We start from the raw sequence: 26,058 nt of genomic DNA, 5'->3' as shown, positions 1-26,058 counted from the left end.
TCCTGGTGTTTCTGAACAGCCTTCATCTGGGAAATGCTGAACAGAACTGGGTGAATAAAATCAGCACTGCCGAGGTTCAGAAACAGCCTTCTTTTCGGTCGTATGACAAAAAAACCTCAAATGTATCAAAATGACATCAACTTTAACTCTATTGGCATACTGTTTTACAATTATTAGTTGAGTCTAGTAAGCTACATCTTTTAGACATTTCTAAATTAGGTTACCGAACTTAAAAGTGCACTAAAAAAATCCAACAGATGATGTTTAGCTTGAACATCTCACACCATGTTTACAAAGATCAAATGAGATAGCTTGTATACTGGAAACTATAAAACACCAATGAAAGAAATTTAAAGTAGACAGAAGTAAATGGAAATACATCCCATGTTCATAAATTGAAGAATACTCTTTTTTTAAAGAAAGATTTTATTTATTTATTTTTAGAGAGAGGGGAAAAGAAGGAGAGAGGGAAACATCAGTGGGTAGTTGTATCTCGTGCGCCCCCTACTGGAAACCTGGAACACAACCCAGGCGTGTGCCCTGACTGGGAATCAAACTGGTGACCCTTCAGTTTGCAGGCTGGGACTCAATCCACTGAGCCAAACCATTTAGGGCTAATTGAAGAATATTCTTAAAATGTCCATACTACCCAAAGCAATCTACAGATTCAGTGCAGTCCTTATAAGAATTCCAATGGCATTTTTTTTTACAGAAATAAGAAACAATTCTAAAATTCGTATGGTGCCATCAAGACTCCAACTAGCCAAAGCAATTTTGAGTAAAAATGACAAAGCTGGAGGCATCACATTTCCTGATTTCAAAATATATCACAAAGCTAAAGTGATCAAAACAGGATGGTACAGACATAAAAACAGACACACAGACCAATGGAGGAGAAGAGAGCCCAGAAATAAGCCCACACAGACATGGCCAACTGATCTTAGACAAGGGTGCCAGACAAAGCAAGGTCTTAATAAGCGGTGTTTACAGAACTGGATACCCACGTGTTAAAAGAGTGAAACTGGACCCTTATCATATGCTGTCCACAAAAATCAACTCAAAATGGGTTAAAAACTTAAGAACCCAAACCATAAAACTCCCGGAAGAAACACAGAGAAAGAGCTTCCTGCTACTGACCTTGACAATGATTTCTTGGATATGACACCAAAAGCACAGGCAACAAAAGCAGAGATGGAACGTGAGGTTACATCAAACTAAAAAGCACAGCTACATGATCAAAGTCACCTCGCACCTGTTAGGATGGCTCTTACCAACAAAACACAAGAGTGAGGTATGTGAAGAGGATCTGGAGAAAAGAAAACTCTGTACACTGTTAGGGGGAATATAAATCAGTGCAGCCATTAGGAAAACTAGTGTGGAGGCCCCTCAAAAATTTAAAATGGAACTTCATATGGTCTAGCAATTCCACTTTTGGTACAGGAAATCGAGATCTTGAACCGGTAACTGCACACTCATGTTCACTGCAGTAATATTCACAATAGCCAAGATGGATGAACAGAGTAAACACACACAATGAAACACTATTCAACCTTTACAAAGGAAATGCTGTCACCTGCAACAATATGGAGGACACTCGGCTAAGTGAAACAAGCCAGACACACGGACAAATACTTCAGGATACCCCTTCTATGAGGAATCTAAAATACAATCTAATTCATAGAAGCAGAGAGTAGAAAGGTGGTTTCTGGGGACCGGGGAAGGAGGAAATGGAGGGGTATTAGTCATCTGGGTTGCAAAGTTTCAGTTACACTAGATGAGTAATTCCTGGAAATCTACTGTACAGCACAGTTAACAATAATGTATTCGATATGTAAAAATTTGCTAAGAGGGTTGATCTTTTTTTTTTTTTTTAAGAGGGTTGATACTATGTCTGTTCTTATCACACACAAAAAATAATGAAGTTGGGAAGAAACTTTTAGAAGTGATAGATGTTAATGGCATAGATTATGGTAATTGTTTCACAGATGTATACATATTTAATTTCCAAACTCATGAAGGTGTATGCATTAAGTGTATGTCAATCATACTGCAATAAATGGTTAAAAAATTTGAGAATAAGTAGAGGAACCAATAATGAAAGAGCACGTTAAGTAAAATATAATTGTCTTATTTTTTTTATTAAGAAAATATCCATCAAGATAATGTTTATCTTGACTACCTTACTCCATGGCTGCAAAGATGAAATCAGGAACAGATGAAAATGCTGTTAAGTGCTCCTCTGTGATCATTTTAATGAAGAATAGCTAAATAACAGTTATGTAAGATGAAATATTATGTAAGCTGTAAATACATAATTCCTAGAACACAAACTTAGCGAGCTATATACTGCTGAGGCAGGGCAGTGTGTAAAAGGCAATCTCTATCCTGCTTATTAAAAATATTATTAGGGACAGTCACAAAAATTCCTAAAAAAAACCAAAAACCCCACAAAACTCCCCCCAAAATCCCAAACAACTTTTTAAAAGATAAAGCTCAAGCTTTTTCAGTCTGAAGAGTATGGTAACTATCAATCATTCTACAAAAAAGCAGAGGGCACAAATCTTTCATAATTATTATCATTACACAATATATTTTTAACAATAAATAAACAGTAATTATTTATGTGGTATATAGAATTGAAAAATTGTGTTCACATATTTGGTAAGCCCATTAGAATAAACTGGTTATAGGCACTATTGCCCCTACTTAAAAGGTAGGAAAACTGAAGTTTACAAAAGTTAATTGACTTTACCAGGATCATTCAATTAGCTTGTAGGACAGCTGGGACTAGAACTCAAGAGCTCTAACCCCAAACTTTCCTCGTTTCTCTATAGTGCTTTTAGAGGCAGGTTTTTTTAGCAGGTTACGAAGCACGCATATTAATGAGACAAAGCCTCGGAATTCTGACCTCTCCACAGACATCCTTCCCTGTTCTCACTGCTTTATCACCTGGGAGAAAGGGAAAATCAAGACAGCAGCTCTATTCTTCCCAAAGCTGGGATGCAGGTTGAAACCTGACCTAGGACCGGTCTGTCTGGGGAACTGTGCTAACATGAGGTGACAATAAGGATCTGAAGTCCCAGGTTCTTGAACCCTAATCTGATAATGAATTTTTTTCTCAGTGAAATAGGCAAAAATGTATAGCGAAGACAATGAGACATGAAATTTGGAATGCTAAGAAAAATGTTTAAAAAATGGTATCGGATTGAAGAGGAATCTATAAGGCTGTTCAAAAATCACAGTAGTCTTCTACTATCACTGAAGAATGGTTTTCCTCTTCAGCGATCTTCGAGTCCTCGTGTGGTTAAGGGCTAAAATATTCTGTCATCTGCATTATTTTTTAAAATTGATTTTAGACAGAGAGAGAGGGGGGCGGGCATTGACCTGCTGTCCCACCAATCCATGCACCCATGGGCTGATATCTGCATGTGCCTCCACTGGGGACTGAACCTGCAGCCTTGGCGCACTGGGACGACACTCTAATCCACTGAGCCACCTGGCCAGGGTGCTATCTGCACCTCTATGTGCAAGCTTACAATGGCATATAATTTCCACGTAACTCTCAAAAGCCATATATACATACATAAAATATATAGCTATCAATCAGTACACAACTTAAACCATAATAAATATACTAACTTAAAACAAAGGAAGAATATAAACAGATAAATACAAAACAAAGCTATTTAAAAACAATTTAGCAACTAAAAGATCTATTTCTACATTCCAATCAGATCTTCAATGTAATTATTTCTCCCTTCTACACTGCATCTGCAGTATTTTATTGGACAAAATAAAAATTATACAGACCTTTCTTTTGAGCAACATGTCCACTTTATAAAGTCTCCTAGTTTTACTTTTTTTATTTAAAAAACTTTACACATTTTTGATAATACTGTATACTATACTTCACTTATCTGTTAATAATCTAGATTAATAATCTGGGTTAATTACCCAGAATATATAGTTAATTATTAAGAAATAACATGTGTCTTTGAGCTTTTCATAGAGCATACACTCAAGCTCATGCATTTTTATTTCCAAGGGCATCTGTCAGATCTTCAAAGTTACTTTTAATTTTTTTATCTTCTTATAATCCTGGTAAGATGAATAATTAGTATTTGTTTTCTAGATTCTAGTAGGACAGAATGAGCAAATTATAAGAGAAAATGGTCTTCTGGCAGCAGGTACACAAAGCAGTAAGAAATGACAGCCGACAATAAGGCAAGGGCAAAAGCTAAGCCAGCTTCGACAGCTGAAGAACTGAGGTGTAGGGGGGTAAAATCTGACTGCTGGGAAAAGTGAAGTGAGACCAGTACTCCTTTACTGATGGAGAGCAAAGCCACAGAGCTTATCTTGTCCAATTATAGTCGGTCTCATGAGGAAGAGATACACGATGGGGATTTTCACATCACCTAAATAAAAGGGGAGGCCCAGGCTGGGTGGCTCGGTTGGGTGGAATGCCACCCCAGTATGCCAAGGTTGCGGATCTGATCAAGTACAAGAGTCAACCAATGAATGCAAAAGTGAGTGGAAGAACAAATCAATGTTTCCCTCTCTCTAAAAATCAATAAATAAATACAAAGGGATACCTGATGCCTTGAGACCTACTGTGATCAGACGAGTAAAGAAGGGACAGACCTTAAGAGTCACTTGAGGCGTGTTTTTTTTTTTTTTTTTACAGTCAAGGTTTAACATAAACCCACTGGTACAGAAATTATGATGGACACTGAATGCAAAGTATGATTGTTTTATCACATCTATTTATGGTATTTCTTAAATTTTGTTGACTTCTAATCCATCCTAAACCTAAACATGAAAATACAATCTGTGGATTTCAGCCTTTATTACTTAAAATAATGGGTATGTAAAGCTGTTCCAAGTTTACCTATATAAAAGTAAACAAAGTCCAGTAAAAATAAAAACCTGGCACTGTTGGAAGAGTAGACGCTCACCAGCATACACAGACCGTGAGGCTGGTGCAGAGGACGGACAGCCTGTCGGGCCTGGACCCGCCCCCAATGCCTCGATCACACGGCTCCCGCACTGCACGCCTACTTCCTCCCCTGCCAGTCCAAGCGGACAGAAACAGCTGAACTAGGGATCACAGCTTCCTGTTATTCATGAAATCACAATCTATATGCTTATCTGAAGAACTCCACGTTTTATATGTTAAATAATCAAGAAAAACAGCAAATAAAATTATTTTAATAATGAGCAGAGATTTAGCAACTTACTTTGTATCCTTGACCTTATGTGGGGAGTTGGTTCAACCCATTCCAGAGATAATTTGTGAGATCTCGGGCCTGAAGGAAATACATATATCAAAATATAATTTAACATATTTTAAAAATGTATACCACACTCCAGTGTTAAATAATGTCAAAGGACTAAATCTTTACATCTGTGAGGATTAAAGATTTCCCAGCAAAATAGGTAGCAAACAAATATACAAGGGTGAGCAAAAGTAGGTTAGTAATAATAATAGTAAATAATACAATAGTAATTAATAACACAAGAATAAATTATTTCATGTACTCACAACTGTAAACCTACTTTTACCGACCCCTGTAAAATCACCTGAGAAACAAATCTGTACAAGTCCTTTGCTCTGGTCTGTGAGAATGACTGCCTTCAGGAACACTTGAACTTGATTTCAATGTTATTTAAGATGAAAAAATTGACCATTTACTCTTGCAAATAAATTAATTTCAGTAAAATAGTTCTGAACATATTTCCACATTGCTAACTACCACATGCAGTACCAATGTGTGGTGAGTTAAAAGGCAAAAAGGGAATAAAATGATTAAAATCCTGTTGGTACTTTTTGTTGGCAGAGTAAGACAAGTTTGAATTGGGTGACTGTTAAAGAACCACCCACCAACCACTTACTTAGCACTGAATATTGCTTATCCAGAGCTGTGAAGTCTCGACCTGAAACAGAAAACCAAGATAAGGTCAGAGAATACTTGGAACTAGATGCTTTGCTTGTTTAGTATGGATATTATAAATCAAAGAAACGAAACCAAAACCCTTTCTTTCGTCAGTCCCAAACATATACAATACATAATTGTTCCCCTTTTTCTAAACTTCACACTTTTAGAATTGAGTAAGCAGAAGTCAGCTTTAGGGTCAATACCATCAAAATGATGATGGACTATGCCGAATGTTTACCAGGTCAGTGCAATTTTACTTAATTCTCTCACTTTATGTGGTGAATACCACTATTATTCCTATTGTACAAATAAGGAAACTTAAATTATACATCTCAAAGTAGCATGCTGATACATAAACCTTGGCGTCTATGTGTAACACTGTGTAGAAATCCACAGAGGCAGATTTGTGGACACTACAGAGTTATGAAATAAAAGACACACGTTCTGGGGTGGTTTTAAGGACAACTGTAAAGTGATACAATGGAACTAGAAAATGGAATTACAGTTCTAACAGGTAGATTTCCAAATCTGTCCTGAAGAAAGGAGTTACTTCTATCTGTGGATATAAGTTTATTTTCAAGTTAATTTTTTTCTGAACACAAATGCAATATATGTTAGCTGTAAAAGAAATGTACCTTTCAAGAAAGGCGTAACTTAAAAATTCATAAATATCCCATTAAGTGTTTACTCTGTGCAAAACATTATATGTATAAATATCATGGTGAACAAAAGACATAATTTGTTCCACATTTATCTTCAGTCTATACTAACAAAATGCTTTTTCAAAAAAAAAAGACACATAACTTTTTATATTTCCTTTCATTGATTCTAACCCATTGTATGCAGGAAACGTATTTATACGTTTTACGTTGACTGGTAGCAGAGCGCGTGATAAAAACTACCCGCAAACAATGTGCTAAAAAGTTCTTTCTAAAAAAAGCACCTCAGATTTAGGGCTACGTAATCAACAAAATGTCACCATTTCACTGGATGCTTTTTCTTGCTCCATGATGCACAAAATCAGTGGTATCTTAGATTCAAGGAAATACACATTGATCACCTACGTTCATTAGTATACAGAATTAATTCATTTTCATAGCTAAACAGTATTCCAATGCATGACTGTAGCATGATTTAAATAGGAAGATACATTGAACAACTTCCAAAATCAAAGATTTAGAATAACAAAGGGCAAATATTTAAGTTGATTCACAGTATCTTTTTCACAAATGATTTTTGTTTCATCAGCTTATTCATTTTGTTACCTCTCAAGTTTTTAAGTCAGGAACCCAGAGCCTACTCAAAACTGACAGAAATGTACGTATCAAGTGGAATTCCATGAACACAGTGATTATAAAACATTTCCCACAGTCCCCCAGCTGGCAGCCACCACGAAGAAGGTGGCTACAGAAGACGTCAATGTTACTTCGAAAATCAACACATGATAAATGCATTTGCACAGAATACAAGTAGAATCACAGAGCTGAAGGAAGAAACAGATATAAAACAGAAACAACTCCAAACTTTAAAAGATGCTTGCGAGGACACCATGCCTGCAGATGATGATGGCTTAATGACACCTTACCAAATTGGTGATGCCTTCATTAGTCATGATCAAGAAGCAACACAAGCAATGTTAGGAGAAGCAAAGAAAAATTTCTAAGAAGAAACTGACACCTTAGGATTCAGAGTGGAATCAATTCAACAGGCGTTACCAGATTTGAAAGTCGAGCTATACACAAAATTTGGGACAAAATAAACCTTGAAGCTGATAAAAGTGAAATATTTTATAATATTTAAAATTTGTTTAATAAACCTGACTATTGGTCAAATGATAATTTCCCTTGAAGTGATATGGAGAGCAAAAATTTCTTTAAAAAAAATTTTTCCATTTAGCCCTGGCTAGTGTGGCTCAGTGGATTGAGTGCCAGCCTGTGAACCAAAGGGTCACTGGTTCAGTTCCCAGCCAGGGCACATGCCTGGGGTGCTGGCCACAACCCCAGTGGCGGGGTGTGTATGAGAGGCAACTGATGGATGTATCGCTCTTTCTCATCCCTTTCCCCTCTCTCTAAAAATAAATAAATTTTCATGTCTTGCTTATTTATTTTATATTATTAAAAGAACAGAGGATTCATTTATGTATTTAGCATAACAATTCTATCAAGTGTAGGGGCTTTATGTCATGTTAATAAAATTAGTAAAGCAATAAACAAACAAAATGAAACAAAAAAGAGAACAGATTTCTCAACACTTTTTCTCTTAAAATATCTCATAGTTTTAAAAAGGTGATGTGAAAAGAAAAACAGTCTTTGAAGATTTTATATATACAAGGATATTTTTTATCTATTAATAACTCAAATTCTGGGACTAGATTTAAAACTGTGAAAAAAGACCCTGGCTGGTGTGGCTCAGCTGGTTGGAGTGTCATTCTATAACCGAAGGGTTGCAGGTTTGATTCCTGGCCAGGGCACATACATAGGTTGCGGGTTCGATCCCCGATCCCCAGTCCAGGTGTGGGTACAACCAATCGATGCTTCTCTCTTGCATCGATGTTTTTCTCTCCCCCTTCCTCTCTCTCTAAAAGCAATGAAAACATGTCCATGGGTGAGGATAAAAAATTAAATCAAGGATAAAATTGTGAAAAGACAGTATCATTTTTGCTTAACCTAAAGGAAATACATATTAATTGCAGATAATCTGCAAAACACAGAAAAAAAACCAAAAGAAAAATGTCGCTAATGATTCTACTATCCTAAACAAATCATTATTAGCTTTTTAGCATATTACTTCCCAGTACTTGATTTTATTACGAAAATTTACAAAGTTGTAAGCAAGTCTATAAAACTTTTATATACCTACTATGTAGCTTACCACTAACTTTTTACTATACCTTATTTATACCTTCTTTATTCATCATTCCAAACTTTTGCAAGAGTTATACTGTTTATGCTTATTAGAATATATCTATATAAGTAGACTCAAACTATTACATTAGTTAATTAAAAAAATCAACAAATTTATATTGCAAGGAAGAATATTCAACAAATCATTGAAAGTTTTTTAAATTTTTTAAAATTCAAATTCAATATTGAATATAGAGATGATTAACTCAAGAAGCAAATTTAAGATGCAGAATGAGGCTTTTAAAACATTCACCATACCTCTTTTTCAACATTTTACATTAAACTTGCAAAACAGAATCTTTAAAAATGAGAACCGCATCGACCAAGCCCACAGGCAGGCTTCAGTGAGTGTAAAATATGGCCTTACTCTGTGGTGGCTGCCACAACGATTCAGAATGTTGACCGGATCTGCTGGTTTGATCTAAAAAATAAAAAATACATGGAGTGTGATACAGAGCACATTTGACCTTTTAAATACACATTTTAGAAAACTGTACTTGAACAACAATAAAAAAGTTTAAAAAATACACATTTTCCCAGAGAAAAAGGAGTAATCAAAAGAGTAAAAATATTCAGATAAACTCTAACTGAAAACTTGAATCCAGAGGTAAAAATATCTAAGTATATTAAAATTTCCAAAAATCTGGTGGAAAAATTTCACCCCCTCTGAGGGTGAGGTGGGGAGGGATGGGTGGGTGGGCTGGAATGGGAGTAAAGGACAGAAAACTGTACTTGAACAATGATTAAAATAAAATTTAAAAAAAAATTCCAAAAATCTAAGTAACACTCCTGATAGTATAGTGAGTACTAATAATGCCAATGTGATCAGTTTCCCTATCAAAATTTTTAAAAATTACAAAGAAGCCCTGGCTGGCATAGCTCAGTGGATTGAGTGCGGGCTGCCAACCACAGCATCGCAGGTTCGATTCCCAGTCAGGGCACATGCCTGCATTGCTGGCCACATCCCCAGTGGGAGCCACGTGAGAGGCAACCACACACTGATGTTTCTCTCTCTTTCTCCCTCCCTTACCCTCTCTAAAAATGAATAAATAAATAAATAAAATCTTAAAAAAAAAAAAAAAAAAGGACAGGCCAATTTCCAAATTTAAAAAAAAAATTAAAAAGAACTCTTCTTGTGAGCACAAAAACATTGTATCCCATAAACATCAAATCAGGCTAAAAAGTGACTTATTTGTTTAGGCATTACATTACATTATATTACTAATCAGATATACAAATGAAATCAGTAATTTTAATAAATATTTAAAAGTGTACAACTTTAGCCTTGGCTGGTGTAGCTCAGTGGATTGAGTGCTGGCTTGCAAACCAAAGGGTGGCCAGTTCGAATCCCAGTCAGGGCACCTGCCTGGTTTGTGGGCCTGGTCCCCAGTTAGGAGTGCGAGACAACAACCACACATTGATGTTTCTCTCCCTCTCTTTCTCCTTCCCTTCCCCTCTCTCTAAAAATAAATAAATAAAATCTTAAAAAAAAAAAAAAGAAAAGAATAAAAGTATACAACTTTAAAAGTTTTAATAAAATTTTTTAAAGAAGCAAATTCAAGCCCTGGCTGGCGTAGCTCAGTGGAATGAACTCGGGCTGCAAACCAAAGCATTGCAGGTTCGATTCCCAGTCAGGGCACATGCCTGCGTTGTAGGCCACGGCCCCCAGCAAGCGCGCATTGATGTTTCTTTCTCTCTCTCCCTCTCTCTATCTCTCTTTTTCCCTCCCTTCCCTCTCTAAAAATAAATAAAATCTAAAAAAAAAAAAAAGAATTAAAAGAAACATTAAAAAAATAAGCAGCAAATTCACAGAATACCTTTATATTGCGACTAAAAAGACAGCTCCTAAGACAAACATTGCATGTGTATAAAGCAATATTACCTCCAGAGGCAACAGAGTCCGTGGAGCTGACCTTAACAGTAGTGTGGGTGCTGTCACAGCTGTCTTGATCATTTTCTTCAGTGTCCCCTGAAAAGAAATCAATTAAGGATATGCCGGTAAACTCTTTATTCTAATGCTCTAAAGATCTGGATTAAAAAAGAAAAACAAGCAATTCAACATTAAAATAAATCTTAAAAAATGTATTTATTATTTATTTTGGGAAAGAGGAGGAGAGAGGGAGAGAAACATCAATGTGTCACTGCCTCTCATGCACCCCATACTGGGGAACCTGGCCTGCAACCCAGGCACGTGCCCTGACTAGGAATCAAACCAGCAACCCTTTGGTTCCCAGGCCAGTGCTCAATCCACTAAGCCACACCAGCCAGGGCTAAAATCAATCCTTTTAATTATCATATATACAATTGTGCTTTATTATGTTTACCATTCTGTGTCATAAAGTTTTAAATAAGCTAAATTAAGCTCATTTATTTTATGTTTTCTAAGGCATATAATTATATTCCAAACAAATTATATAAGATTTGTTTGGTTTATAAGATTATATTCTGTGGCTTTGAAATAAAGTAAAAAAAAATGAGTATCAAGTAGTGAAAAATCTTTATTGATTTTACCTTATTAGTGCATAAACTCAAAAATTAGTGCATGTACGCATACATGTCTGTATTTGCGCATGCGTGTGTTTGTGAAGGTTATACAGATGCCCAAACACAAACATTTCAGCCTGCAAATGACCAATTTCAGATTACGGTAGGCCTAAAAACGGACTAAATTGTACTGTACTATTCAAACACAGACTCATTATGAGAATTTGGAAAACGTTTAATAAAAATAATCAAAAGCCAGCACACGTCAGAAACTGAAAACACTCGCTTTGCTTAAAATTATTAGCTCAGACAACAGACACTTAAAATGCACATAAAGCCTATCAATGCTCATCCTATACTATTTCCTCTGTCCATGTGACAGTTCAGATAAGCATGAATATTTTTCCCTGAAGAAAAAAGACACTATTTTCTGTTCTCTTAAGTATCCATCAAGATTGCTTATAACATTAACAAAAAAGTAGAATGTACTGAATGACATTTTAAAAGAAAATACCTTCTTCAGAGAAACTGGACTTCTGTTGGACACTAGTGGCTTCTAGAAGAGAAAAGCATACATGGATGTGGCGTCAAACGCTAAAGCTTAGGTATAAATTAAGAGCATCTAAATTAGGGAACATGAAGATAAAGACACACTAAACTGTATTTTAGTTAAATCAAAAAGAGTCTAATATTTCCCTCCACACTCTAGGAAATAAGGCTGATAGGCACTACAATCTGAAGGTTGGTTTTTCCTCCAACCACAGGTCTATCTGTACTCTACAAAGTAACCTGTGTGCGCAACACTGAGTTCTATGCTGATAACTATATCAGTCCCTACAGGTGCTAGTTTAAAAAAACCCTGAAAGCTTCACGTCTGTTATCTGCTTCCCAGACTGGTACAAGAATAAACATACTTTTTAGATTACGGCTCAACCATACGAATTGGCTAAGGGTGTCTGGACTAACAAGTGATAAGGATGGACTTAAATACTGGCTCTTCTGATTTCTGGTCTACCACCCTTTTACTACTCCATTCATCCTGTTCATAGCTGCACATTGTAAGCACTCAAAAAAATTTTTTTAATTAAGGCTATTTTTTAGAGCAATTTAAGGTTCACAGCAATATGGAGTGGAGATGTCCCATACGCTCCCTGCTCCCACACCTGCGATCTCCCTACTATCAACGTCCCCACCAGAATGGCACATTTGTTAAAACTTATGAACACACATTAACAAATCACTGTCTCCCAAAGAACGGAATTTACACAGGTTCACTCTTGCTGGTGTTGATCTATGTATGCACTTAGACAAATGTGTGAGTACAGGTTTCCCTCACTATGATACCACACATTATTTCCACTGCCCTGAAAATCCTGCACTTCACTTCTTCATCCTCCCCCACGCCCGAAACCTTTGGCAACCACTGATCTTTCAAATACTATCTCAATAGTTTAGCCTTTCCTGGAATATCATGTAGTTGAAATCAAAAGTTTATATCCCTTCCAGATTAGTTTCTTCTACTTAGTAATGTGCATTTAAGGGTCCTCCAAGTCCTTTCATGGCTCATTTCTTTTCAGCATCGAATAATATGCCATTGTGTGGACACAGCGATTTGTTTATCCATTCATCCGCTGAAGGACATCTTGGCTACTTCCAAGTTTTGGCAATTATGAATTGTGCTGCTATAAATATCTGTGTGCAGATTTTTGTGAGGGCATCTTTTCAACTTCTCTGGGTACGTATCAGGGGATGTGACTGCTGGACCATATAGTAAGAATACGCTTAGTTTTCTAAGAAACTGGAAAGCCTCCTTCAGTGTGGTTGCACCAGGTGGCACTCCCACCAGCAATAAATACGAGCTTGCTCTTCCACATTCTCACCGGGGTTTAGCCTTGTCAGTGCTCTGCATCCCGGGCACTTGAACACGTGCATTGTGGTATCTAATTCTTGTTTTAAATTGCATTTTCCTGACGTCATGTGAAGTAGCTTTTCACATGCATATATTCACATGGGTTTTTGCCATCTGTATATCTTTTTGGTGAGGTGTCTGGCTAGGATCTTAGGCCCACTTTAAAATCAAAGTGTTTTCCTACTGTTGAGCTGTAAGAGGTCTTTGTATATTGCGATAATAGTCCTTTATCAGATGTCTTTTACAGAGCAGGAGTTTTTGACAAAGTTTACCTTATCAATGGTTTCTTTTATGACTTGTACCTTTGGTTTATAGAATGAAGTCACCATTATATCCAAGGTCATCTAGGTTTTTTCCTATGTTAACTTGTAGTTTTATAGTTTTGGGCTTACATTTAGGCCTGTCATCTAATTTTTATTTATTTGTTTTTTTATTGTTCAAGTAGTTAGCTGCCTCTCCCACCCCTCCTCCCCACACTGAGATAATTTCTGTGAAGGGGGTAAGGTCTGTGTCTAGATTCATTCTTTCGGCATGTGGATGTCCTGTTGTGCCAGCACCATTTGTCAAAAGGACTCCTTGCTCTATTACATTGTCTGTAGTCCTCTGTCAAAAAAATCAGCTGACTACATGCGGGTCTATTTATGGGCGCGTTATTCTGCTCCACTGATCTCTGTGTCTGTTCTTTTGACAACACCGCACCGTCTCGATCACTGTAGCTTCCCAGTAAGTCTTGAGTAGTGTCCGTCCACTCTGCTCTTCACATTCGACATTGTGCTGGCTGTTTCAGGTCTTTTGTCTCTCCACATAAACTTCAGAATGAGATTGTCAACAGTCACAAAATAACTTGCCAGGATTTTGATGGAATTGCATTGAGCCTATAGATTCAGTTGGAAAGAAATGACATCTTGACAATATTGAGTCTTTCTATCCAAGAAAAGGGAATATCTCCTCCATTTATTTAGTAGTTCTTTGATTTCATTAATTGGTTCTGTAGTTTTTCTCAAATCTTGAACACCTTTTATTAGATTTATGTAAATATTTCAATTAGGGGAATGCTGATAGTAATTGTATTTTGTTTGCAATTTCAAATTTCTCTTGAGGATTAGTCAAGATGGCGGAGGAGTACATGGAAGCTATACTAACCTCCTCCCAGGACCAACCTGGACTTACAACTAAATTGTAGAGAAATCATCCTGAATAACCAAATGAATGCTAGCTGGAGAGAAGCCTTATAACCAAGGACAGACAAAAAAACCCACTTCACCGCAAGGAGACTGGCAGAGCATGTGGAGAAGGCACAAGAGGTCTGGCTGGGCTGCCACAGTGGCCTTAAACGACATACTAGATCAAGTGGATTTAATTGATATCTCCAGAGCACTTCACCCTGAAGCAGCAAAATATACGTACTTTTCAAGTGCACATGGAACATTTTCTAGGATAGACCACATGTTAGGACATAAAACTAGTCTCAATAAATTTAAGAAGACTGAAATTATATCAACTATTTTCTCTGATCGCAATGCTATGAAACTACAAATCAATCACAAGAACACTGAAAAAACATGCAGAGACATGGAAACTAACATGTTGTTAAACGAGTGGGTCAACAAAAAGATCAAGGAAGAAATAAAAAGATGCTGAAACAAATGAAAATGAGGACACAGAGATCTAAAATCTGTGGGACACAAGGAAAGCAATCCTCAAAGGAAAATTCAGATTATGGGCCTATCTCAAAAAACAAGAAAAGATCAAATAAACAATCTCACTTCACACTCAAAAGGAACCTGAAAAAGAGCAACAAACAAACCCAAAGTGAGTTAAAGGAAGGACATAATAAAGATCGGAGCAGAAATAAATGAAATAGAGTCTAAAAAAATACAAAAGATCAATGAATCCAAGAGCTAATTCTTTGAAAAATAAACAAGATGGACAGACCTTTAACCAAACTCACCAAGAAAAGAAAAAAGGATAAAAACAAAACCAGAAATGAAAGAGGAGAAATAACAACTCACACCAAAGAAATACAAAGGATTGTAAGAAAATATTATGAATAACTATATGCCAACAAACTGGACAACTTGGACAAAAGGATAAATTCCTAAAAACATACAATCTTTCAAAACCAAATCAGGAAGATTCAGAGAAGCAGAATAGAGAGATTACACATGGTGAAATTGAAGCAGTAACAAAAACCCGTGACAAACAAAAGAGGAAACAAGCACATAAAATGGGCTAAAAATATTTTATTCAATAAATGGTGTGGGGAAAATTGGAGAGATACGTGCAGGAAAATGAAACCAGACCAACTCTTATACCACACACAAGAATAAGTTCAAAATGGATCAAGACTTAATGTCAGACCTGAAACCATAAAAATCCTGGAAGACACAGGCAGCAATATCTCGGACAATGCTTGCAGCAACATTTCATCAGATATGTCTCCCCAGGCAAGGGGAGAAAAAAATTAACAAATGGGCTACATCGAACTAAAAAGTTTTTGGCCCTGGCTGGTGTGGCTCAGTGGATTGAGTGCCAGTCTGTGAACCAAAAGATCACCTGTTCGATTTCCAGGCAGGGCATATGCCTAGGTTGCAGGCTAGGTCACCAGTTGGGGGCATGCGAGATGTAACCAGTGTCTCTCTCACACATAGGTATTTCTCTCCCTCTTCCTCCCTCCCTTCCCCTCTAAGAATAAAATAAAATCTTAAAAACAACAACTACATAAGTTTTTGCATAGCAAAGGAAGCCATCAACAAAATGAAAAGACAATGTACAGAATGGAAGAACATATTCACCAATACATATGATAAGGGTTAATATCCAAAATTTATAAAGAGCTTAACAAAACTCAACACCAAATAACCCAATTAAAAATGGGCAAAGGACATAGACACTTTACCAAAGAGGTCATACAGATGGTCAACAGACATACGAAAAGATGCTCAATGTCTCTAATCATCAGAGAAATGCAGATTAAAACCACGAAGAGATATCATCCCACACCTGTCAGAAAGGCTATCAATAAATCGGCAAACAAGTGCTGGAGAGGATGTGGAGAAAGGGGTACCCTTTTGCACTACTGGTGGGAATGCATACTGGTGTAGCCACTGTGGAAAGCAGTATGGAGATACCTCAAAAAATTAAAAATGGATCTGCCTTTTGACTCAGCAATCCCCCTTCTGGGGCTATATCAGAAGGAATCCAAAACACTAATTTGAAAGAACGTAAGCACCCCATGTTCATTTGCAGGGTTATTTACTATCACCAAGATATGGAAGCAGCCCAAGTGTCCATCAGTAGATGAGTGGATAAAGCAGCTATGGGACATTTACACAATAGACTACTACTCAGCAGTAAAAAACAACAAAAAACAAAAAAAAACACACACACAAAAAACACACAACTTTACCCTTTGTGACAGCGTAGATGGACCTGGAGAACATTATGCTAAGTGAAAGAAGCCAGTCAGAGAAAGACAAATACCGTAAGATTTCACTCATACGTGGCATCTAATGAATAAACTGAACTAACAAGGAAAATGGGGACAGACTCATAGGTGGAGAGCAGGCTGACAGCTAGTGCCGGGAAGGTGAGGGAGTGGAGGGATTGAGCAAAAAGGTAATAGGACTCATGGACACAGACAACAATGTAGTGATTGCTGCGGGGAGAAAGGTATAAGGGAACTAAATGGTAATGAAAAAATATAATAAAGATTAAATTTAAAAAACTCCCTTTGCTCATTATTGGTATATAGGAAAAATGATTTACTTTTGTATATTAACCTTGTTATTCTACAACCCTACTATAACTGCTTATTAGTTTCAGCAGTTCCTTGTTCATTCTTTTGGATTTGCTACATAGATGATCACCAGAAAAATGGACTCTGAATAGAGACAGTTTTACTACTTCTTCCTTCTCAATCTGTATACCTTCTATTTCCTTTTCATGTCTTATTGCATTAGCTTGAACTTCCAGCACAATGCTGAAAAGGGGTGGTTAGGGCATCCTTGCCTTGTACCTGATGTTACAAAGCTTTCAGTTTCTCACCACTAAGTCTGTTAGCGGTAGGGTTTTTTTGTGGTTTTAATCAAGCTGAGAGAATTCCCTTCTATTTCTAGTTTACTGAGAGTTTTTATAATGGACAGGTGTTGGAGTCTGTCAAATGCTTTCCCTGCATTTGTCCATTACCCATATAATTTTTCTTTAGCTTGCTGATGTTGATTAATTACATTAATTAATTTTTAATAATTTTTGTACTTCTTTTGGGTTCAGTATTTCTAGTTCTAGCATTTGGGCCAGACACTGACATAGCAGGTGGTTAAAAATAAACATTGCCCTGGCTGGATGGCTCAGTTGGCTAGAGCATCATCCCAATACACCAAGGTTGCAATCCCTGGTCCGGGCACATACAAAAATCAATCAACGAATGCATAAATAAGTGAAATAACAATCGATGTTTCTCTTTCTCCTCTTTCATCTCTCTCTTAAAAAAAAAAGTTTGTTTTAATGAATGAATAGATTTTAGGATCAGTGAATAAAAGCTTTTAAGTTAAGGCTTTAGGTCATATTTCCCAGACTCTAATAAAAAAATTACTTAGTAACTTAAGAAAAATCATCTGAAATCAGTGCTTAATAATTAGATTTCATACAAAGTTTTAAAAATTCCATGTTTTCACCTTTTTAACCTAAGCTGCAAAATATTTCCATGCAATCTGATAATGAATCAGCAGCATCTATGACTACTTAAGTTTTAATTTCATTTCCCTCTTTTGTTATTCAACTTCCTTTATTTTAAACTTCTTGGCTGTTACGTACACAAGTTTAAAACATTAAATAAAAAATATATATGCACACACACTAAATATATGCAGGGTGGGGCAAAAGTAGCTTCATGGTTGCTCATATGGAAAATACTACAATAATAATACAAGAATAAAATCTGTATTTCATGCATTCACTATTGTAAAGCTACTTTTGCCTCACACGTTGTGTGTGTGTGTGTGTGTGTTAGATAGATATTATTACTCTTCCCTGTGTTCATACAGAAGCTTTGATAAATTAAAATCCCATCTGGGGCAGTAATAGCCTTAATTTTAAAACCTTATTTTAGGAAATATAAAAGTTGTGGCTTTGACAAATCTGTAGACACAGGGCAATAACGAAATGTGCTGCTAAGCTGTCACTTTTCCGACCTCCTCAACCAGTCAGGAAAAGGTTTTGGAAGAGATCAGTTACAACCATCTCCTCTGGTGAAACCACCAATTGTAACCCTTTGTTCATCTTCTTTTGTATGATCCCAGTCTTTAAGGAAAACACAAAGTTCCAGGTACATTTCTACTACTATATAAACTTCCCTATTCCTAGAGATTTGTGGGATGTGTTCATGTGAGGAGTGGAGGGTACCTGAGCAAATAAAACTTTGCTTACCACGTGTTTTCTCTAGGGGGCAAAGATACAAGATTTCGTAAACGAGGTTGTCACCCTTTCTCAAGGAGGAGACTAGGTAGAACACAGGAGCCACCGTGCCTCCTGTCTGCTTGTGCCACCAGTACAACCTACTGTGGAGTATCACAGTAAATCCATGTCCAGTATGTACCTCTCGGAATTTACTCTTAGAACAAACAAATGACAATTTGGGTGATATGCTGTTTTTAGTCCTGCCATTGGCGTCAGTCAAGGGTTGGTAATCTTTTTCCATATAGTGCCACACAGCAAATATTTTAGGTTCCTGAGCCATGTAAGTTCTCTGTATTAAAAAAAAATAACAACTCTTTTTTTCAGTTTTTATAAATATATATATATGAGAAATAGATATTTCACAAAATGTAATGATTTTTTTTTTTTAGCTCATAGGCTGTATAAAAAAACAGGATTGCAGGTCAGATTTTACTCAGAATCAATAGTTTGCTGACTCCTGGTACTGACACCTTTAAGAATGGTACCTGCAAGATTATTTAATGCCAACCACGCTTCTGAAAAGTCAGAGTGAGACAGCAGGCAGAAGAGATTAAAGAATAGTTTGGGGGATATTACTAGTACTCAAACATCGCAAACAGCCCTTTGACATATTCTATTCTCTATACTAATCTCACAGAAATTTCCTTTAAACTGGAAAACGCTTGACTTAAAGTTAGCTTTTATTCTAAAATCCTAATAAAAATGATTTCTAACTCTGGCATAGAAAGTGAAAGTGCAGAATTATTTTATCTCCAAGTTCTCTTCCAATTAAGAGCCTGACTTGATCATCCCAATAAATTCATAAAAGAAAAAAAATTCCTCATACCAACACACCCCACAAATCTCTAGTTAAAGAAATAAAAGCTTAAAAAAAGAGTCTGACTTATAAGCTCTTTTTTTCCAGTTTGCAAACACAGCACTTGAGAAACCCTGGGGATGATAGAAGTACACTGGGTAGCTACGTGCTGCACGAATCACTTTCAGGACCCAGACACTGTAAATCCTGAAGTCTCTATAGAAATTAGCCTGAGCTTAAGTGAAAGATAAATTTAAAAAGAGCTGCAACTATTTATAAAGAAAAATGAAGCTTCCCTCCTTCTGATCCATTTCCAAATTTAGAAAAGAACTTTAACTTAAAACCTAGTCCAACCACAATCAATGTAGATTCACTTAAAGCCACAGATCTTGGTATTTCATGTCCTATACAAAAACAAAAACAACAAAACAAACCTCGCCCACCACTGAAAAGAATTTAAACCAGGTCAACAAACAAGACAAAGGACACCCAACTTACTATGAAAAACATCCCAAATTCACTTCATATTTCAAGAAAAACCTTAATTGGGAAGTTGTTATCTCCTTTCTCTCAACAGTGTAAATTTAACAAAGGCTAAATAAAACTAAAATATGCTTGTTCTTGCGTGCATTTTAACACCAGCGTTACAAAATAAGGCCTGGGTCGCTGGGACAGTGCTCCACTGCCCAGACAATGAACAAAGTGCCATTCTCAAACCAGTGACCGAAAGCGTGTCCTCCTGTATTCTGATTATCAGAATCCTCAGAAAGAACCTAGAAAAATGAGAAATTAACAAACCTAATTCGCTCATTTCAGTATTTCCATTTGTTTTGTATGCTGAATCTGCAAGAGAGATAGTGAGAAAGAGATTAGAGCTTGAAAGGAAATGCATCATATGGTTCTTTACCACAGGCTCATCATCAAAACCTTAGCAGATCTTTATCATTATAATACTTGATAGTTATAAAAAAAATCACCTAATTTTTTCTTACAGAATATGACTAAGAGGTAGAAATCTAATGTGGAGGTAAAGAAGCTTCCTTGTTAGTTCCCATAATAAAGCATACTTAGGGGCCAAAAAGCTCTGCAAGGGAAGTAGAAGTAGACTATTTGGAATGACTTTACTAGTTTTCTTTTGTAGTCATGAAATGAGTTTAAGGGTAACACCCTTTCAAGGTTTTAGACAAGAACAAATGTAACTGAGGCAGAGAAATTTCATGTGCTGAGCCACAAAGCCTCAGTACTGAATTTTTTATTAGCCTTATACTGGGAAGAATAAAAAGTCCCTGACCCTAGTTTAAAATTATCATGCGAACAAAGAAACACCTCTTAAAAAGGATGAGGAAGCCAGCCCTTTCTATACTTATATGAAAATGTCACCTCTGATGAGACAGGCTGGGTCTCATCAGAAGAGAGGGCTGGTTTTGACAAATTATTGAAGAGAGGGCGCAGGGAGCCTTTTCATGGTACATTTCATGGTGAATTCTGAACTACCGGAATACAGGGACTACTGTACAGAAGAACAAAACTGTATTTATAACAACATGAAACCCACCAACAAAGTAACTTCTTACCAGATCTTGCACTTCTCAGAGAGGGTCTGCGCAGGCTGATTGAAATATCTTCACTCATCACTAATGTGGGGGGGAAACATTCAAGAACATATAAAATAAGATACTCAATATACTAGATTTATTATACAATCATCTATTAATTAAAAAAAGGTTTCTCTGAGCTTTCCATTATGTTAAGTATAAGGATACACTTGTGAACTAGAGACAAGTTTCCTGCCATAAAAAATGTATTGACTTGAGGGAAAAATTAGTAGTTTTTCTCGGCAGACCATATTTGTATAAAAGGAAAGGAACACCAAACAAAACTCCCCTAAATTTCTCAATTAAAAATGAAAATCTGACACTGCTCACTTCAAATTAATATACTGAATGTCAATTGTAATTGAACATTTTTTTTTAATTAAAAAAGAACCAATTCCATTTGAGGTATACCCTTATTGTGGACTATTTACGCCATACTTTATTTCAGGGTTAACTCCCTGAGAGTTAATACATTCCCTCCAAGAATGTAAATTCTCATTTTAGGGTAAGACATTGACGTTGCCCAGGGCCTGTTTCAGACTATGGTTCAATGTCACAGGGTTAATGGGGAAGCCAATTTCAGTAAATGGAATGCTAATGTTAGCCTAGAAATCCAAGGTGTGCCTTGTCAAAGAGCCTCACACAACAATCTCAACCCCAATATATACCTAAACTTGGGTTGATTTCAGCTGTCTCTATGAAAAAGCATTATGTTTGGCTCTGCATGAGAAATGCAAAAAGCACACAGACCTGGCTATCATGGCCCCTCCATTACACTGACTGCCCACGTTTTTACAAAACCGATTTAGTGCAATTTCCCCTTTACAGCATCTAGAAGTCCTGAAAGGACCGTCATCAATTTGTTCAAAAAACACTCATTGAGCATGTCTTTGTACATCTTAAAGACAGAGATGCAGAAAAACATCTGAATTGATTTTGTGTAGCTCAAAAAAGGCAGAACTAATACCAAAAAGAAAAAGTTACAGCAAAGCACCTTTTATTTCAATATTAAAAATAAAACTATCAGTCTTATCTCCAAAACACAACAGACAGTGAGGGAGTAATTCCCATATCTTGAAGGTGATCAGTCCCTGAATGGGTGTGGACAAAGGGACACCCACACTGACAGAAGCTTTGAAGATTTAGGGATGACTTCCCTCAATCTTCCAGCTCTAAGATTCTATGAAACATCTCAGTTGCTGTCACTTCATACATCAGGTATTTAGGACATAAATAATTAGCCTTAAAAAGAAATCTGTTATTCCCACTACTACAACTACCATCCTCTTTTTCTGCTCTGTATTCCCACCCTTTTCGGGTTTAATCGGAAGCTAAAACTCAATCTTATCTATAGTCATCAATTACTATTTCAGTCCCCATCCTTTTCATTTAAGAAGCATTTCCTGTATACGCTGCTGCACACACAGCCTTATGTAAGATACTTGAAAAAGATAGTACCAGGAGGTATCAGAAGACCAATGATGTCGCTGTTTTACTAGGTTGTTTTAGAAACTGTCCTCTTGGTTTAGGTCTTCACTCTTAAGGGCATCTTTGGATAACTTTCTCTCAGAGCACCCCAGTGGCCCCATATACAATCAGAATATACAGTATTCCAAATACTAAGTTGCACTGAAAGTCTATGGTTCTGTAAGGAAGGGAAAGGGCCTATCCTTAATCTCGTACTTGAAACAGTCCTCTATCAAAGAGTGGCTCCTGTTTAGTAACTCCTCTGCTAGACAGACTTTACAAGCCTTTACTTAACAATTCCTTAAACTCTTTCTCCTTTCATGAAGAGGCATGAGATGGGAGCATGCCAAGTGCTAGATGGAGAAAAAAATTGTAAAGCACCTTTTAGAGTAAGAGAACCCTGAGTACCTCCAATCTACCAAAGACGCACTAACCTGATTTCTAGTTATATTGTACGCACAGCGTGCTAGCAACATAGTCCCGCGAATCTATGCTTGGGTTCCACCGAAGTGTCATCTACACTGAGAAATGTTTGCTTCTCGAGGAAAAGATATGTTTAAGCAAAATTTTATTAACTTCACATCTTTTGTAAAGTGCTATGAAAAGGAAAAAACAAACAAACCCTTGTATCTCTATGTCTTATTGTGCACAAAGTGATTCTGCATGTACTGTATCATTGCTGCAGTGGCCTTGTGAGTAAGGCACAGTAGTTCCATAGATAAAGCCTGAGGCTAAGGGTGGGCAAATCAACCAAGATCCAGGGGTCTTTCCACAGATTACGCAGCCATGTACCTCAGTATCAATCCTTAAATACAGGCCTAATGTGAACTTGAAAAGACCATTCAAGGCATTCTACTATATAGTATTTTTTAAATGGTCTATAGGCTGGTGCTCAATGGTCTTTGGTACATCAGTTCACTTAACTCCACCATTTTTATAAGTTTAACAAACGAGAAATTATTGCTTCTCCGGGAATAAAGGACATGCAATTAAATCTACTGTAAATACAATTTCAAGAATCTATTTTTTCCAAATGGTCTGGAAACTCTGGGTACAGCAGTGATTACTCAAAGCATTTTCTGTGACAGTTTATAATCCTAACACAGTCTAGGCTATTCAAGGAATTAAACATAAAGGGAACCGAACTTGAACCAGATAGGTTTTGTTCTAAATTGAGAGCAGAACAGTTGAAACTCTAAAGTGTAATCTTAGATGCAATGGGCAAGAAAATAAGTCAGGATCTGGGTTAAAAAAAAATCCTAGAATGATCACTTTCAAAAGCTATAATCATTTGTTATGGGAGTGTCCTAATATCAACAACAACAAAAAAAAGCCAACAAAATAAATGGAACTAAAACAAAAGATACTAAGCATTAATAACTGAAGTGAATTCTTTCCCCTGCTTTTACAAGCAGTTGAGTGTTTAAAGCTTAGACTATCAAATGCAGCCTACTTCCGCGTTACACTGATACCAGGAGATGCAAACACTTTCGGTAACACGTTCACAGCTCTGACACTGGGATGTAGCACAGTCGATGGTATGTTACAGTCTGGCAGCATCCCTTCCTTCCCGGTGGTGCATAAAACAAATGACGGTGTGTCTTAAGATGATATCTTAGATCCGACGAATGCAGGACCGAGCTCACAAAACTGACCATACCGTGTCATGATTTTACCACGGAGACCATCTAATCCACTCCATGGGAAAGGCAGATGAGGTAGTCTACCCCACCGAATCACTGGGTAGCTAATTACTACATGGGGGAGTGACAGTGAGGTACTTGGGGACAAGAAAAGGGCTTTGTGACAGTTGTGACTGATTTAACATATATGAAGGGGCTAATACTTAGGTACTTAAATACATACTATCTTTTCTTGACACACTGCTTAGTTCAATAAAATACTTATTATGAACATTCACTAAAACTCTGACTATGGTATGATCTGGGACTCCTGATGAGTCCCAGATCATACCATATCTGTACATAAAAAAAGCTGGCAGGTAAGGAAAAAAAAATGAAATCACTCATCTCACCTGTAGCCTCTCGTGTTCTCATCACATTATTCTTTAAGACTGTTTGGCTTAGAATGGTTTGCGGAGATGGTTCATTCTCTATAGAATAGATACGACAGTTGTTAAAATTCAGATACATGATCTGGGTAAAGATTACACACATTAACAGCAATACATGAGCAGAAATGCAAGTAATTAATTTCTTTAGAAATGTGAAATTAGGTTTATCAAACTTACAAATTTAACTAGTCAGAACTACTCTTAAGACAAAAAAAATAAACTATTCCTCACTCATGCTTTATAGCAAAGGTATATTACTTTAGAAAATTTAAAATATGGGCTAAAGCAGCAATTTTCAACTGGTGTGCCACAAGAATTTTTGAAACACGCAATACCTGACTATTTAATTAGGGGCACTGACCTCTTTTCCCTTAAATTGTCAAATAAAAAATGACAACAGCCAACACAATAACAGCCATCTGATGTGAATGAATCAAAGTTATACCTATTTTTTTGTCAGACTGGCAAAAAAATATATTATTATTTGGTGTGCTGCAGAATTTTGGTAATTAGTTTATGTGTGCCATGAGATCAAAAAGGTTGAAAATCACTGGGCTAGAGTGTCACAAATGATGTGGAAGAAAGCAGAAGAGTAAAAAATGTTTAGATCCTTCTAGATATATTAAAATAGAAGTAAAGCCTTTATGTGATAAAAAATTAACTTACATGAACTACAGTAGGCTCTGTGAAAGAGTCTGTACAATTTAACATATTTACTGTTAAAAATATGTGCAAAGCATTCTTCCAGATATTGAAGGAGACACAGAACATAAGTACTCAAGTATAACATGTTCCTTCAAATACATATGACAGGTCAGAAATGTTATAATCTTAAGAAATAAAACTACAGAGTGGGGTCTCCAAGACACATCATAATTAAAATGCCAAAGGTTAAAGAAAGAACCTTAAAAGCAGCAAGAGAAAAGCAGTTAGTTACCTACAGGGGAGTTCCCATAAGCTTGTCAGCTGATTTCTGAAAAGAAATGTTGCAGGCTAGAAGGGATAGGCAAGAAATATTAAAAGCCCTGAAGAGCAGGGACCTACCACTAAGAATGGTCTAACCAGCAAAACTATCATTTAGAATCGAGGGGCAGATAAAGACCTTCCCAGACAAACAAAACAAAACAAAACAAAAAAACCCCCCCACAACTAAAGGAGTTCATCATCACCAAACCATTATTATATGAAATGTTGGACTTATTTAAGAAAAAGAAGATCAAACTATGAACAACAATGGCAGAAAATACAAATCTGTCAACAACTGAATCTAAAAAGCAAACTAAAGAAAACAAAAAGAGAGTCAGAATCATGGATGCAGAGAGCGTTTTGATGGCTGCCAGATGGGAGGGGGGGGGGGGGAACTGGTGAAGAGGCGAGGGGATTAAGGAGTACAAATTGGTAGTTAGAGAATAGCCAGGGGGATGTCAAGTACAGTAG

At 36.6% G+C, this 26,058-nt stretch overlaps 1 protein-coding gene and 1 pseudogene across 3 annotated transcripts in view; one reads left to right on the top strand and one right to left on the bottom strand.

The window, feature by feature from the left end:
- TOR1AIP1 (torsin 1A interacting protein 1) overlaps window positions 1–26,058 on the bottom strand; it is a 33,710-nt gene that overhangs the window by 5,620 nt on the left and 2,032 nt on the right. Inside the window, exons 2-10 of one of the 3 annotated variants that reach the window (XM_045838449.1) lie at window positions 24,583–24,660; window positions 21,060–21,119; window positions 20,284–20,328; window positions 11,838–11,879; window positions 10,722–10,808; window positions 9,207–9,260; window positions 8,412–8,513; window positions 5,893–5,934; window positions 5,238–5,306 (exon numbers count right to left, since the gene is read on the bottom strand). In XM_045838449.1, the coding sequence (XP_045694405.1) occupies window positions 5,238–5,306; window positions 5,893–5,934; window positions 8,412–8,513; window positions 9,207–9,260; window positions 10,722–10,808; window positions 11,838–11,879; window positions 20,284–20,328; window positions 21,060–21,119; window positions 24,583–24,660 (579 nt within the window). The remainder of the gene's footprint in view (window positions 1–5,237; window positions 5,307–5,892; window positions 5,935–8,411; window positions 8,514–9,206; window positions 9,261–10,721; window positions 10,809–11,837; window positions 11,880–20,283; window positions 20,329–21,059; window positions 21,120–24,582; window positions 24,661–26,058) is intronic. The other 2 variants (XM_045838450.1, XM_045838451.1) reach the window with 2 other exon arrangements.
- On the top strand, window positions 6,147–7,986 carry LOC123818291 (annotated as a pseudogene).

The sequence above is a fragment of the Phyllostomus hastatus genome, unplaced genomic scaffold (assembly GCF_019186645.2).
Source record: "Phyllostomus hastatus isolate PE091 unplaced genomic scaffold, TTU_PhHast_1.1 phas_contig_283, whole genome shotgun sequence".
NCBI classification, from domain to species: Eukaryota; Metazoa; Chordata; class Mammalia; order Chiroptera; family Phyllostomidae; genus Phyllostomus; species Phyllostomus hastatus.
The sequence above is the reverse complement of the archived record's forward strand: the minus strand, read 5'-3'. Positions and strand labels throughout refer to the sequence as shown.